We start from the raw sequence: 14,059 nt of genomic DNA on the forward strand, positions 1-14,059 counted from the left end.
TATGGGGAGTGATTTAGCTGCGTTTTAATGAAGGCTGATTGGCAACGTGTCTGAGCGCCCATTATCATCAGTGGGCTGCTTCTCACTGCAATCTACAATTATGGGCACATTTAGGCAGGAAGGCTCGGAGGCTTAAATATGCTATCAGCAGTGACTGCTGCTCTGCCACCTGTACGTGCCCATGCACCAGACCACGTCCTCTATCCTTCAGTGCACACTGTCTGTCACTCATCCCTCCCCTCAATTAGCCTCTCTGTCTTTACACATTCACTTTCTTTTTTGTTTCTCTCCTTTTGCATTTGTCTTTATTTTTTTCTCTTTCCCCTTTTCTCATTTTGACTAGTCTGTCTCTCTTCCATTCTTGTTTCGTTTTACTTTCTCTTATTGTATCTCTCATTTACTCTCTTTTCCTTTCTTTCTGTATGAATGACTTTGTATATGTTTTAATTTTTCTTTTTCTTTCTTTTTCTTTCATTTCACTTACTCTTTCTCTCTGTATAAATCAATAATTTTCTTTCTTTCTTTCTCTCTCTCTCTCTCTCTCTCTCTCTCTCTCTCTCTCTCTCTATATATATCTCTGCCTGTTTCCCTTCCTTCTCCCTCTCTCTTTCTCGCTCCATGTCTCTGTTTCCCTTTATTTTGATAGTTTCACTTGCTCTCGCAATCTTATTCTCCTTGTCTTTCTCGATCTCTCTCTATTTCTCTATCCATCTCTCTCTCTCTCTCTCTCTCTCTCTCTCTCTCTCTCTCTCTGTATAAATCAGCAGTATTATCTGACTGGATGTCGTATCATAATGAGGGGATTGGCAGTGACAGCCCGTGTGCGTGTGGGTGCTGATAAAAAAGCGTGGTTGATTAACAGAGAAAAGTGCATTGATTCCTATTGACAGGCGCTCTCCAGCACTTAATGAAAGGGATGCAAATGAACGCTCCTGTGGCGCTATGCAGGAGCACTTAAGGCGGGGAGATGGCCCTCTGACTGTTGAAGGCAGTCTTAAGGGCCACATGTATCATTGGACATGGTGCACTGGGGACTCCTTTAGCGAGACATTTAGACCACTTCATGGCCTCAGGGATCCAGAGAATGCAGACCATGCATGGAGAAAGAAATGGACTGTGTCCATACATGTAGTTTAGCGTAATGGACAGAGATTTGGGGAATGCTGCCATGAATAAAGCTTGTACTATTGATTTAGGCATAAAAGGCATGACAGAACTGTGCATTCAGAGACATATTTTTAAAGGAGAATTGCATTGTTGTATATGTTAGTCGAAGGCATTTTGTATATATTGTTTGTCTAGGACTGTGGGAAAGGAAGTTGACTTGTAAAGGTAATTGTTGGCAGAGTTGTTGATTATTGTAATTTATTTTTTCTGTTTAGTTGGGAAAGATTGGACAGACAGACAGACGGGATTGGGCAGGGCAACTTACTGTGGCTTACCTGTAGGAATCATTGGATTTCTATATAATACCCTCTTTTGCTTTTTGTTTTCTTAATAAATATTTACATCTTTAAATTAATTTCTGACACATCAACTGATTTGTCCCAATCTGCAAAGACAGTCAGTCACTACAATATATGTGTTGTGTATATTGCATTTTTCCTTGTAAGTGTAATGTATGATCATATAATATTCATATGATCAGTATGTCTGTCTAGTATTGTTCTAATACACCAGAGACAAAGCATTAAGCAGATAAGCAGATTGTCTCTGCAGTCTACTCTCCTCTGTCGATTGCTCTGTCTAGCTCTCGTTCCTTTCAGGGTAAAGTCCGAGCAGCTGTTGACATTAGCATGCATGCAAACAAGGATGTATGACAATCTTTCCTCTTTTCCCCTTCTTTCACCCTCTCCTCTCCCATAGCAACAGACTGGCGCCTAGCAACCATGACCGGATACAGCGGCTGAGGCAGGAGTTCCAGCAAGCCAAGCAGGAAGAGGAACCCGACGACCGTCGCCGCACCTACAGCTTCCAGCAGCAGCCATGGGTGAGTGCACAATAAACTTCCACCTGATCACGTGGCTTACTGATCCATTCAGACAGTAACAGCCTAGTTGTCTTAGTCTCAACAGCCCTGCTCATGCTCCTTCCAAAGCTATGAAGCATAGAGCATCCTAGCTCTGAACCTGCTCTTTGACTTTTGTCCAAGGGAAATTTTGATCTCTGAACCCAGCCCCCCTAACAGCACCAAGTTTTTAACCCAAATCCAACCTGAATTCAACAAAAACTCAGAATCCAACCCAAACTGAACCACCAGCAACTGGAGACTGAATAAAACCACATTTCAACCCATAGCGACAGTAATAACCATTATTAGATCAGGTCAATAAGTAAAAATGACTAGCTTACTTGTCAGCTTTTCGAAATGTAGAAATGATTTCCAGGGTAAATGTGAGAAACTTCCAATGTGAGAAACATCCAATAACACCCATCTAGTTTAGAGCCTGACTCATAAATATCGACAGATAGTATAAGTCAAAGTTGATTTTATTGGTACTGGCAACTTTTATTAGCCACTTTTGTTGGTTACTCCCTCACTAGGATTTGAACCCATGAAAACTCAGGAGATGTGTATCACTTGTGCTGGTTTATTGTTTTTGATAGCAAAGAAAACGGCTATATTTGCATTGTAGAAATTTTGATCCCGGATTTCTGTCACCACCATTGTAAAGAAAGCAGAGTCTTTAAGTTTCTCCACACTGACCACATCAAACAACTTTGAATGATTTGTTTACATTTAACTATTAAATTATGTAGAAATGTAGTCATTTTCAAAGTTGTAGGAGTGAGGAATGGAAATGTGGAACTGACGATGATTCTATGGCATTTAATAGATTATAAACATGATCAATGAGAACTGACAGGCATTCTTTCCCAATCATATGATGATTTAATCATATCAGTCAATACATCTCTGTTTAACTAAAGTTGGGGTTTAAAATAGAAATCTAAAACATCAAGTTAAATTATAATGGCAATAATATTGGCTGTTGGAAAATTTATATTGGTCAAAAAATTTTAATCAGTTGGACACTACGCAGCCTGGTTTGAACAGTCCAGTACCGTCTGAATTATAGGCTCTAAGTTGAACATTCAGAAATCCTAAAAAGCACTGACCAGTTAACTTAGGCTAAACTGGCTTAGTTTGCGATGTGTCTTGTGGAAAGTTTTGTAGTCTATTAACACACACACACACACACACACACACACACACACACACACACACACACACACACACACATTTATACTTCTGAAGTCTTGGGTGCAGCAGTGTTATATAGCTGTGATTTGACTTGTTAATTGCTTTCTGACACTGCTTTGTGCATTCAGGTAATTATGCAGGTGAGTGTTGGATGTACCCATTACATTTAATTCTCAAGAATATATCTGGCCCTTTTTCATTCTGTGTCGCAAAAAATGTTACAACAATAGTACTCAGAATTCTTCCAAAGGGAGCATGACCCAGGCCTGGCCTCACGCTACACAAATGTTGCTCACTTTAAGTACACGTCTCAAGAAACCCTATTTATTCATCAGCCCTACACTCAGCGGTGTATGTTTTAACACTATGCCCTTGTTCCTTCCTGCTTCATTTGTATTCGGAGGTTAGAGGTTAGATATTATTTTAACGTTATCTGTGAGATAAAAAAATATACAGAGCTCAGGGAGCTGGGAACTGACTCGCCAGGGGTCAGAGGTCACATAGCTGTGTATCCTGGTGATGTAAGGGCTCGAATCAGACATGGCGGTCTGTCCTGCCACTTTCTGTTCTCAAGGCACAGGGGGATTTTAAAGGATGACAGGATAATTACCTTGAGGAATAGAACCATTTCCTAAATTGGGGGTCAGTTCACTGACCCTTCCCACTTGGATACATATTTGGCCTTCATTTTCCCTCCCTGGATGTGAATTCCTAGATATTTCAGCAGGGACGGTCCCTTTGAAAGAGCCTCTCTCATGCTAGGTTTCTCTTAGATGGCAGCACTGAGACAACAGCATAGCTAGAAAAACTACACTTAATCGTTTCCTTTTCTCAAGAAAACCTTTTCTCTGTATTTGTTTAAACTGGAATGCATGAAGTGGCCCAAAATTAAATTCTCTCATCATGTCACTGACATATAACACTGACATATAATTGAGGCAGTGAGAATGTCTTAATTTTTTTAAGGATTTCCTCACAGAGCCTTGGCTGTCTGTCTCTTCTTTTGGTTAAATATTCCAAGATATGTCTACATATGCATAGTTAGTGAATGCTGAAAAGCAGGACGTGCTCAAACTCATTTTATTTAAAGGGACCTAGACTTTATTTTTCATACTGTATGTTTATCCCCTACGGTATGTCACTGTTGTTGGAACAAAACCTTGTAACTTCAAAATGGTAACTTTGATGGGAAAAAAAAACATACTTTACTTACTTAACATACTTTAACATACTTACTTACTTTAATGTAAGTCAATAGAACCAGAATTTATTTCCAAGTCATTCTGGTCTGTTTCATTCATCATGGACACGTTTACATACAACAGGCATTTTTAAATTATGTTGAAAACTGACAAAAATGAAGATGCTTTTTTGTTCTGATAGCAGCAACTAACTACCAAAGAAATACTGTACAAGTACAGTTTTGTTCATTAAGGAATAATGTAAATGTGCCCTCAAAGGTACACTATATTTGCAAAAGTATTCACTCACCCATCCAAATAATTGAATTCAGGGGTTCCAATCACTTCCATGGCCACTGGTGTAAAAAACACCTGTGAAAGAATGGGTCGCTCTCAGGAGCTCAGTGAATTCCAGCGTGGTACTGTGATAGGACCCACCTATGCAACAAGTCCAGTCGTGAAAGTTCCTCACTACTATGTTCCACAGTCAACTGTTAGTGGTATTATAACAAAATGTAAGCAATTGGGAACGACAGCAACTCAGCCATCAAGTGGTAGGACACACAAAATAACAGCCCATGCTCAGCAGATGCTAAAGCGCAGAGGTCGCCAACTTTCTGCAGAGTCAAATCACTACAGACCTCTAAACTTCATGTGGCCTTCAGATTAGCTCAAGAACAGCATTAGAGCGCTTCATGGAATGAGTTTCCAAAGCTGAGCAGCAGCATTCAGGCCTTACATCACCAAGTGCAATGCAAAGCGTTGAATGCAGTGGTGTAAAGCGCTGCCACTGGACTCCAGAGTAGCGGAAACCTGTTCTCTGGAGTGACGAATCACGCTTCTCCATCTGGGAATCTGATGGATGACACTGGGTTTGGCAGTTGCCAGGAGAACGGTACTTGTCTGACTGCATTGTGCCAAGTGTAAAGTTTGGTAGAGGGGGGATTATGATGTGGTGTTGTTTTTCAGGAGTTGGGCTCAGCCCTTAGTTCCAGTGAAAGGAACTCTTAATGCTTCAGCAGCAGATCGAGAGATTTTGGACAATTTCATGCTCCCAACTTTGTGGGAACAGCTTGGGGATGGCCACTTCCTATTTCAACATGATTGCACACCGGTGCACAAAGAAAGGTCCATAAAGACATGGATGAGTGAGTTTGGTGTGTAAGAACTTGGCTGGCCTGCACAAAGTCCTGACCTCAACCTGATAGAACACCTTTGGGATGAATTAGTGTGGAGACTACAAGCCAGGCCTTCTCATCCAAGTGTCTGACCTCACAAATGCGCTTCCGGAAGAATGGTTAAAAATTCCCATAAACACACTCCTAACCCTTGTGGAAAACCTTCTCACAAGAGTTGAAGCTGTTATAGCTGCAAAAGGTGGGCCAGCATCATATTAAACCCTATGGATTAAGAATGGGATCTCACTCAGTTTCATATGTGTGTGAAGGCAGACTGCCGAATTCTATATAATATAGTGTACAACAATCATGTTAAGGTCCAACTGTACACTGGAGTCAAGACAAGGAATCAGTGCTAATGGAATGTAGTCAAATGAGGTTCCCTTACTAAAGGTACTGAAGATGTACTCTTGAGGATACCACTCCACTGTTATGTACTGAGAGAACACTTATGACATTTGTGTGGTTTTATGTACCAAAAACAGTCATTCAAATTTACTCAACCATTTTACAACCTCTCTTTACCCTTAAAATGAAATTAAATTTTGTTACTATGCCTTTGGGACTGATATATGTAAATGATCTATATTCTGATTGGCTGTCCAAGCTGAAGCACTCCTGATCACTTCAAGGTGAATGAGCAGTGCTTAAATACTGTAGGTTAAATACACTGATATATGTAAGTGATCTGTCTTCTAATTAGCTGTCCAGCCTAAAACACTCCTTATAACTTCAAGGTGAAAGAGTAATGCTCAATTACTGTAGGCTGAATAGACTGATATGTAAATGGATTGGTGTTTGTGATGTCACAAAATCAATTAATTTAAGGTTTATTTCCATGTACAAGCTATATGGACTGGGGAGTAAGTGGTATTTTGAAACTTGTGGTACTTTAAACTTTTGGAAAAACAAGGTTCAGTTATGGACCCTTTGAAGTAGGAAAGTGTTTTGGGGGTTGACAGTGGAGTTTGATACCAGTTGGCCCCGTTAGCAGGATCTTTTATACTGTAGAGGCAGCTACCAGAGTAGTGAGCTTGTGAGTTGCCACAGCTTAGTCTTTTTGTGCTTTTTTTGTTCGCTGTATGTATAGATGGGATCAAAGGCTCTGCGTGTTGCTAATGGTGGTGCATAGCTAGAGGAGAAAACACATCTGTGCTGTATTGTGCTTTTTATACACACAGTATAGAAGCAGGGAATTTTGTCATGAAGGTGTTTACTGCCTGTTTTCCTTAGTTGTATGTCTGGAGGTGGGGTGGGGAAATGTTTTTTTTTTTTTCCCCACTGCAATCTTGATAAATTTCATCACAGTAAGTATGGCTAGTACTTCCAGAACACTGACCAGCTGCATGGATCATGCAAAAGGCTCATATTTTAGACCCCTGTAAATAATAACCAGTATAATAGTAACTGCATAAACTACATAATAACAAGTTGCTGTTATCCCCTGGTCTCTGTATTAAAGAGACTTGATGTCTCTTTCCGAGCAGCTCTGGTTTGGACTCATGGAGACATGAAGGACTGCTTTTGACTTTGCCTTCCAGAATGAGAGGAGGGAGGCTTTCCTTCATCCAGTCTTAGCTGTGGTGTCACACTGTAGAATGATGCATGTTTTTTTTTCTTTCTTTCTTTTTAGAGAGTTTTTGCCCCTCTAAGATCTCCTGTATACTCAACACATGTATTCACACATGCAAACTTATTCACTCCTTCTGGTCACCTTTTCAGATGTCAAGCAGAACAGCTTTCAACCTGAAATGTGCACCACTTCTATGCTGGCAGTTACATAACTGTGTGGTGAATTACAGGAGCTCTGAACTGTTGGGATCAGCCTGTTGGGATACAAGCTAAATATATAGAATATTGAAGAAGGAGTTATTGCAGTCAGTGGCATGTGAATGGCTTTATACCCCACAGGCTTGTGAAATATTGATGCTGGCCATAAACAGTTATCACAGCAACTAAACACTCCCACCACATAATCTTTAGGAAAATTTTTATTTGTGTGCAGGGGAGCTTTCTCTGTTTCTGTTTGAGCTGTAGTGTCACTTTGTATTACGATGCAATTTGTTTTCTTTTTTTTGCCCCTCAAAATAAGATCTCCTGTCACACACATTCACACATGCACACATATTCACTCCATCTGGGGTCCTGTAGCTCTACAGAAGTGACCAGAAGTCTGTTGTAACTGGAGGCTGCTGTTAAAATAGAGCTAGAGAGAGAGAGAGAGAGGGAGAGTTGAGGCAGGCCTGGCTGTAATGCCGCCCTTGATCGTTCTGTCAGGAGCAAGACAGGATCGTGTCATAAAACTGTCATAACAAGGTAATAGGCACCTCTGGGGATGTTCAGAACTTTGTCTGAAAGGCAATGACTAGTACAACAATGAAAAGATTTCACGCTATTTTGCAATGGCTCGTTGCAATGTGTGTACATTTCACAATGCCAAGACATCCACTGTAGCATTACACTATGGCATGCTTAAAGCACACGGAGGCAAAACTGTCCCCAAAATTGGTCATTTAATATACAAGGTGACATAGATGGTTGTGCTGTTCCTTCAAAAGAAAAAAACCCAAGAATATAATCCCCAGTACTTTTGGTGCCAATGAGGAACGCCCAACAGTTTCTGTGAAAAAAAAAAAAATATTATAATTATCATGTTTGTATTGAAACTCAGCTAGTATTGTAGTAATACTTATTTCATTGTTACAATTTTGTTGGAAAACAGAGTTTGTCAGATTTTTTTTTCTCTGGGGTATCTAGGTAGATACAGCCAAGCTAGTTCTTCTATTGGTTAGGACTTCAGAACCTGCACTGCAGACCTTACATTATATAACCACCACCATTAGGAAGCAAAAGAGGAATCAACAAATTACATTTTTATTATTATTTACAATGGATGGGACTCATTTTGTAAGAGAAAAAAAAACATCACTCTGCGTCTTCCAGAAGTCCTAGATACATCACTGACTGTGAATAGAAGTCAGTCATTAGAAATGGAAAACAGAGGCAGCTCTATGCTGGGGATCTTCACTGAAAAAGAATCTCTGCTACAAACAAGGTAGAATGTATGTTAGTATATCTGCGTCAAATAAAACATGGGACATCTTTTACAAGCTTCAGATGTCCATGTTTAATCTAGAATGGACAAAAAGGTTATTGCTGTTAGCTTAGCACAAACATACTACTAGAATCACATAATTGTGCTAGATAGTAGTTTTTTTTTAACTTGTATTTAACAAAAAATTTACATTCATGGCCCAAATGAATGGTCACTGTTCATCACTGATTGGTACTGATTAAAGTGTTACTGACATCACTACAGATTTTGAATTTGGATTTGAGACTTCTGATGACTGGAAGCTTGTGTTTCGTCTCCTGTCTTAAACCTGTTAAACCTCTAAAATCTCTCTGCTGTACTAGCTGAAAGTTGGCCTTTGAAACTTTTTACTTAAATGTGTCTTGGGGCAGTGCAAATCCTATTCAGTAATGATTTATTGCCTTTAGAAATGTAGTCATGGAGTGAAGCAGGTTCCAAAAACTTCAAAGCCAGCTCAACTTTAATCACACTCATTCCAAAATACAACTTATCTAGCTCCTCGAAGACAAGGCCCTAGAAAGCAATGGCACAGATATATCAGGGTCAGTGTATGTATAGATTTGTTATCTAAGGCTTTTCCTCCAAACTCTAAAGAGTCAGTAATAGACTTCTTTAGCTGGAGAGATCAATAACTGTATATCATAGAGCAAGGATAATCACCATGCTGCCAACGCCTCAGACTATCCCAGACTGTTCTGGAGCACAGACAATTAAAACAGTCTTGTTTTTCTTTCCTCACTTCAATCATGGTGGATTACACTTTTAAAAATGAAGGCTTCTAAATGGTCCTCAGCTTAGAAAGATGGTCACCTAGAGCAGTGGTCTCCAACCCCAGTCCTGGAGAGCTACCTTTTTGCAGAGTTCCAGCCACAATAGGCTACACCTACTCTAGCTAATCAACCTTTTCCCAAGTCATTGATTGGCTGGATCAAATGTATTAGAGTTAGGTTAGAGGCGGGACAGCTTACTTGGCTACAGGTTGAAACTGAACTCTGTAGGAAGTTAGCTCTCCGGGACCAGAGTTGGAGACCACTGGTCTAAAGGCTTTAGCATTTTCTTCTCATTTACACAAAGTAAGTATTCCTTAAGGAGCAACCATTAAAGCTTTCATTAGGGAACTAAAAGTGTTTTTTCTGTGGCATCACTCCAAAGAATCCTTTCTGGCACCTTTACTTTTATGAGTGTACCTCTAGCTTTACAAAGCAGGAGACGGAGGGTTCCAGATGTTCAACATAAAGCACAAGTTCCTTCCAAAGACTTTCTGCCTTGTGTCAGCCAATAAAAATCAGTCTTTTGTTGAGGTGAGGGAGTGTGCTTAACATAAGCCTTCTTGGAGAGCTTACATGCTTGTAACTGAATAACAGGATAACATGGGTACATGGGCACCCACACATACATATACATCTTCCTTTCCTGTCTACAGCAATTTAGCCCTGCTCATTCATGTCAAAGTTAGAGATTTTTTGGCCCAGACTGCTTTTTGAATGGTGTGCAGAACAGGGTGGCCCGCAAGGTCATTTATTTGTCTCAAAATCAGCCTGTTTAATTCTGTGAGGTAAAAGAAGGATGGAAAATGGTCATGTAAAAAAAAAAAAAAAAAGACTGTTGGTACATAAGCCCACACAAGCCCACACAAATGTCATAAGTGGACCTCAAGAGGAAAAAATGCAGGAAATAGCCCCTTTAAATCTGCATACTCTGCATGGCCAGCGCTAACAAAAGGTTATCTGCTTAACTGTAAATCAGTTCAGCTAAACATGCAGCAGTCTTGTGGAAATATAACAGCATTCAGACAGGGATGAATGTGGAACAGGATAATAAAGCAGGAATTGAAAGATAAGACCTCCATGAGTCAAGATAGGTATTATTCCCTAGCTTGCTTTTGAGCTGTATTCTATGCATTTCTGCACATGCGGAAGATAAGACTATCTTTAAAGAAAAAGGAGCTGTGTATCTGTCTTGAAGCACTTATCCAGCAGTATTTAATGCATAGCAGAATATTCAACCCCTCACCTCTCCACTTAGCCATTCATGGGGATGTTCATCAAGCAGTCCCAGAGATGACTTGGGCTCCAAGGACAAGATGCTCTTAATGGGAGGATTGTGACAGTGTGTGTGTTTTCCAGAGTGTTAAAGGTGTGAAGGCTTTTAGCACACTGAGACTGGTGGGAAATACTGCAGATCTTGTTTGTATGTAGCATACAAGGTGTAAATTCTGCACTGTTGTCTCTGTTTAGTTGGGGTACCTTCCTAACATACAAGCTGTAATTGACTGATTTAATTTAACTTTGTTTTAGAATCTCAAATCATAAATAATGCGATCATCCATTTTCTAAGCCGCTTCTCCGTCAGGGTCGCAGGGGGTGCTGGAGCCTATCCCAGCAGTCTTCGGGCGGAAGGCAGGATACACCCTGGATAGGTCGCCAGTCCATCGCAGGGCAGACAGACAGACACAGACAGTCACTCACACACTCACACCTAGGGGCAATTTAGCATGTCCAATCGACCTGACTGCATGCCTTTGGACTGTGGGAGGAAACCAGAGAACCCGGAGGAAACCCACACAGACACGGGGAGACCATGCAAACTCCACACAGAGAGGACCCCGCTCACCCGGCTAGGGAATCGAACCCAGGCCCTCCTCGCTGGCGACAGCGCTACCCACCACGCCACCGTGCCGCCCATAGATAATGTGATCATGTCTCCCTTTATTTAACCCCCAAAGTATGAGCTTCCAAATAAATGGAATTTTGCAAAGCTGTAATAAACAGAAATGTTGCAAACTCAATATATTTTTATCCTTTGTAAATTTTTCCACTGAATATCACTGACAAAGTTATTAAAGAGTTGAAATATGAACATTGCTTCATCCTTGCTAATAGTGAGCTACCACTTCTGAGCATTGAAATTATGTTCCATGGAAGTCTACCATTAAATATTTATCAAACTGTCATATAATGACACCAGCTACTCCTTACATGCCTTGCAAGTAGCAAAATCCATGTATTGGCTCTGTAATGACCTCATAATTCAGAGGATTTGGTGACATTCAGTGGAAAAATGCACATACACTATATTGCCAAAAGTATTCGCTGGTCTACCTTCACACCCATATGAAATTGAGTGACATCCCATTCTTAATCCATAGGGTTTAATATGATATCGGCCCACCGTTTACAGCTATAACAGCTTCAACTCTTCTGGGAAGGCTTTCCACAAGGTTTAGGAGTGTGTTTATGGGAATGTTTGACCATTCTTCCAGAACAGCATTTGTGAGGTCAGACACTGATGTTGGACGAGAAGGCCTGGCTCACAGTCTCTGCTCTAATTCATCCCAAAGGTGTTCTATCAGGTTGTAGTCAGGACTCTGTGCAGGCCAGTCAAGTTCTTCCACACCAAACTCGCTCATCCATGTCTTTATGGACCTGCCTTGTGCACTGGTGCACAGTCATGGTGGAACAAGAAGTGGCCATCCCCAAACTGTTCCCCCAAAGTTGGGTTATTCTCTTGGCCTGCTGAAGCATTAAGAGTTCCTTTCTCTGGAAGTAAGGGAGCGTGCCCAACTCCTGAAAAACAACCCCACACCGTAATCCCCCTCTACCAAACTTTACACTTGGCACAATGCAGTCAGGCGACCACCAAACCCAGACTCGTCCATCGGATTGCCAGAGAAACGTGATTTGTCATTCCAGAGAACACGTCTCCACTGCTCTTGTGTCCAGTGGCGGCACTTTACACCGCTGCATTCAATGCTTTGCATTGCGCTTGGTGATGTAAAGCTTGGATGCAGCTGCTTGACCATCTGTCATCTGGCAGCTCTCTTCACTGTTCATGAGCTAATCTGAAGGCCACATGAAGTTTGAAGGTCTGTAGCGATTGACTCTGCAGAAAGCTGGCGACTTCTGCACACTATGCATCCGCTGACCCCGCTCTGTCATTTTACGTGGCCTACCACTTTGTGGCTGAGTTGCTGTCGTTCCCAATCGCTTCCACTTTGTTATAATACCACTGACAGTTGACTGTGGAATATTTAGTAGTGAGGAAATTTCACAACTGGACTTGTTGCACAGGTGGCGTCCTGTCACGGTAGCACGCTAGAATTCACTGAGCTCCTGAGAGCAACCCATTCTTTCACAAATGTTTGTAGAAGCAGTCTGCATCTGTGCAAAGATGACAACTTCAGTGGTCTATTGAAGTGAAGCCCAGCGCTTATAAATCAATAAAAGCCATTTGACTGCTAATGACCCCCCTTGTAGAGAATTTTTGGCCTGCTAAATGTGAGTGAGTAAATTGCAATCCAGTTCCATGAGATGCTTTTTAAGCAATTTTAATTTTAATTTTTCCTTGCTTTTAACTAATATAATAAAAAATAACATCTTGGCTGAGGTGTCAACTTGGTTGTAATGAAATTGGAATTGGGATCAGCCATAAAAGTGTATGTTTGGTGTGCATCCTTTTATGTGTTCAAAATATCTATATCTGTGTTTGGATTTAAGCCAGAAGTGGTGATATACATTTTTTTTGGGTCTTGCTATATGGAGCAGCACCTCTGATGGGAATTGACAGCAGGGTGTTTTAACAAGAAAATGATGAATAAGAATTGTTTTGTCTTTAACAAATTAGCAGATTGAGCTGGCAATTTTAATACAGTTTGTGAACATAGTCTACAGATGTACTTTGTTAATTCATTTTGTCAAACTAGAACAGGGTGAATGCAAGAAAAGCTGCAGTTTCCATCTAAATCAGTGTGATCTTTAACATGCTTTTTCTTTGCAGGCTGCAAACTTTGAGAATTCCAGCCTGGTTGTTGTAGAACTGTGGGAGTGTTTGTAGAAGATTAAGACTAAGACTAAAGTGGTTAGCAATACAGAGATGAAGCTGTGGTTAGTTTGCAGTGTGTCTTCTGTGTCATGGTGTTGGTTAAAAACAAGTAATTTGCAGTTTGTTTCTGTAGAAAACAGTTAAAAAAAGAACTAACAGTGCTGTCTATTTGTATCTATTCATATCTGCTTATAATGTTACCTGAGCATTCCCAGTCCAGTGTGTTTATGTTCAATTGCATTGTCTAGTAAAGCCAGACAGATAGCCAAATGCTACCTGCTTGTAGCAAGAAAGCATTGCTAAGAAAGCATTGCTTAGGCTCAGAACATGGAGATGCATGAGCATGATATCAAATGGAGTGGCCCTGCACTTAATAAATTGGTAGAATGGGGCCTTGAGGAAGCCTTTTAAGTGTTTAGGTCTTCCCTAGACTTCCCTAGACTCTCTCTCTCTCTCTCTCTCTCTCTCTCTCTCTCTCTCACTCTCTCATTTAATACATCCTGTCAGTCACTCTCTTTCTTTCCCCGTTTCATCATCTCTGTACAGCTCTCTTTCTCTCTCACACAAACACTTTCTTGTT

General features: G+C 40.7%; 1 protein-coding gene across 3 annotated transcripts in view; it reads left to right on the forward strand.

Annotated features, from left to right (window-relative positions):
• Window positions 1-14,059, forward strand: part of pard3aa (par-3 family cell polarity regulator alpha, a) — a 521,056-nt gene that overhangs the window by 491,650 nt on the left and 15,347 nt on the right. For all 3 annotated transcript variants that reach the window (XM_037537061.1, XM_017704401.2, XM_017704387.2), the window contains one exon: window positions 1,867-1,990. In XM_037537061.1, the coding sequence (XP_037392958.1) occupies window positions 1,867-1,990 (124 nt within the window). The remainder of the gene's footprint in view (window positions 1-1,866; window positions 1,991-14,059) is intronic.

Source organism: Pygocentrus nattereri, chromosome 3 (assembly GCF_015220715.1).
Source record: "Pygocentrus nattereri isolate fPygNat1 chromosome 3, fPygNat1.pri, whole genome shotgun sequence".
NCBI classification, from domain to species: domain Eukaryota; kingdom Metazoa; phylum Chordata; class Actinopteri; order Characiformes; family Serrasalmidae; genus Pygocentrus; species Pygocentrus nattereri.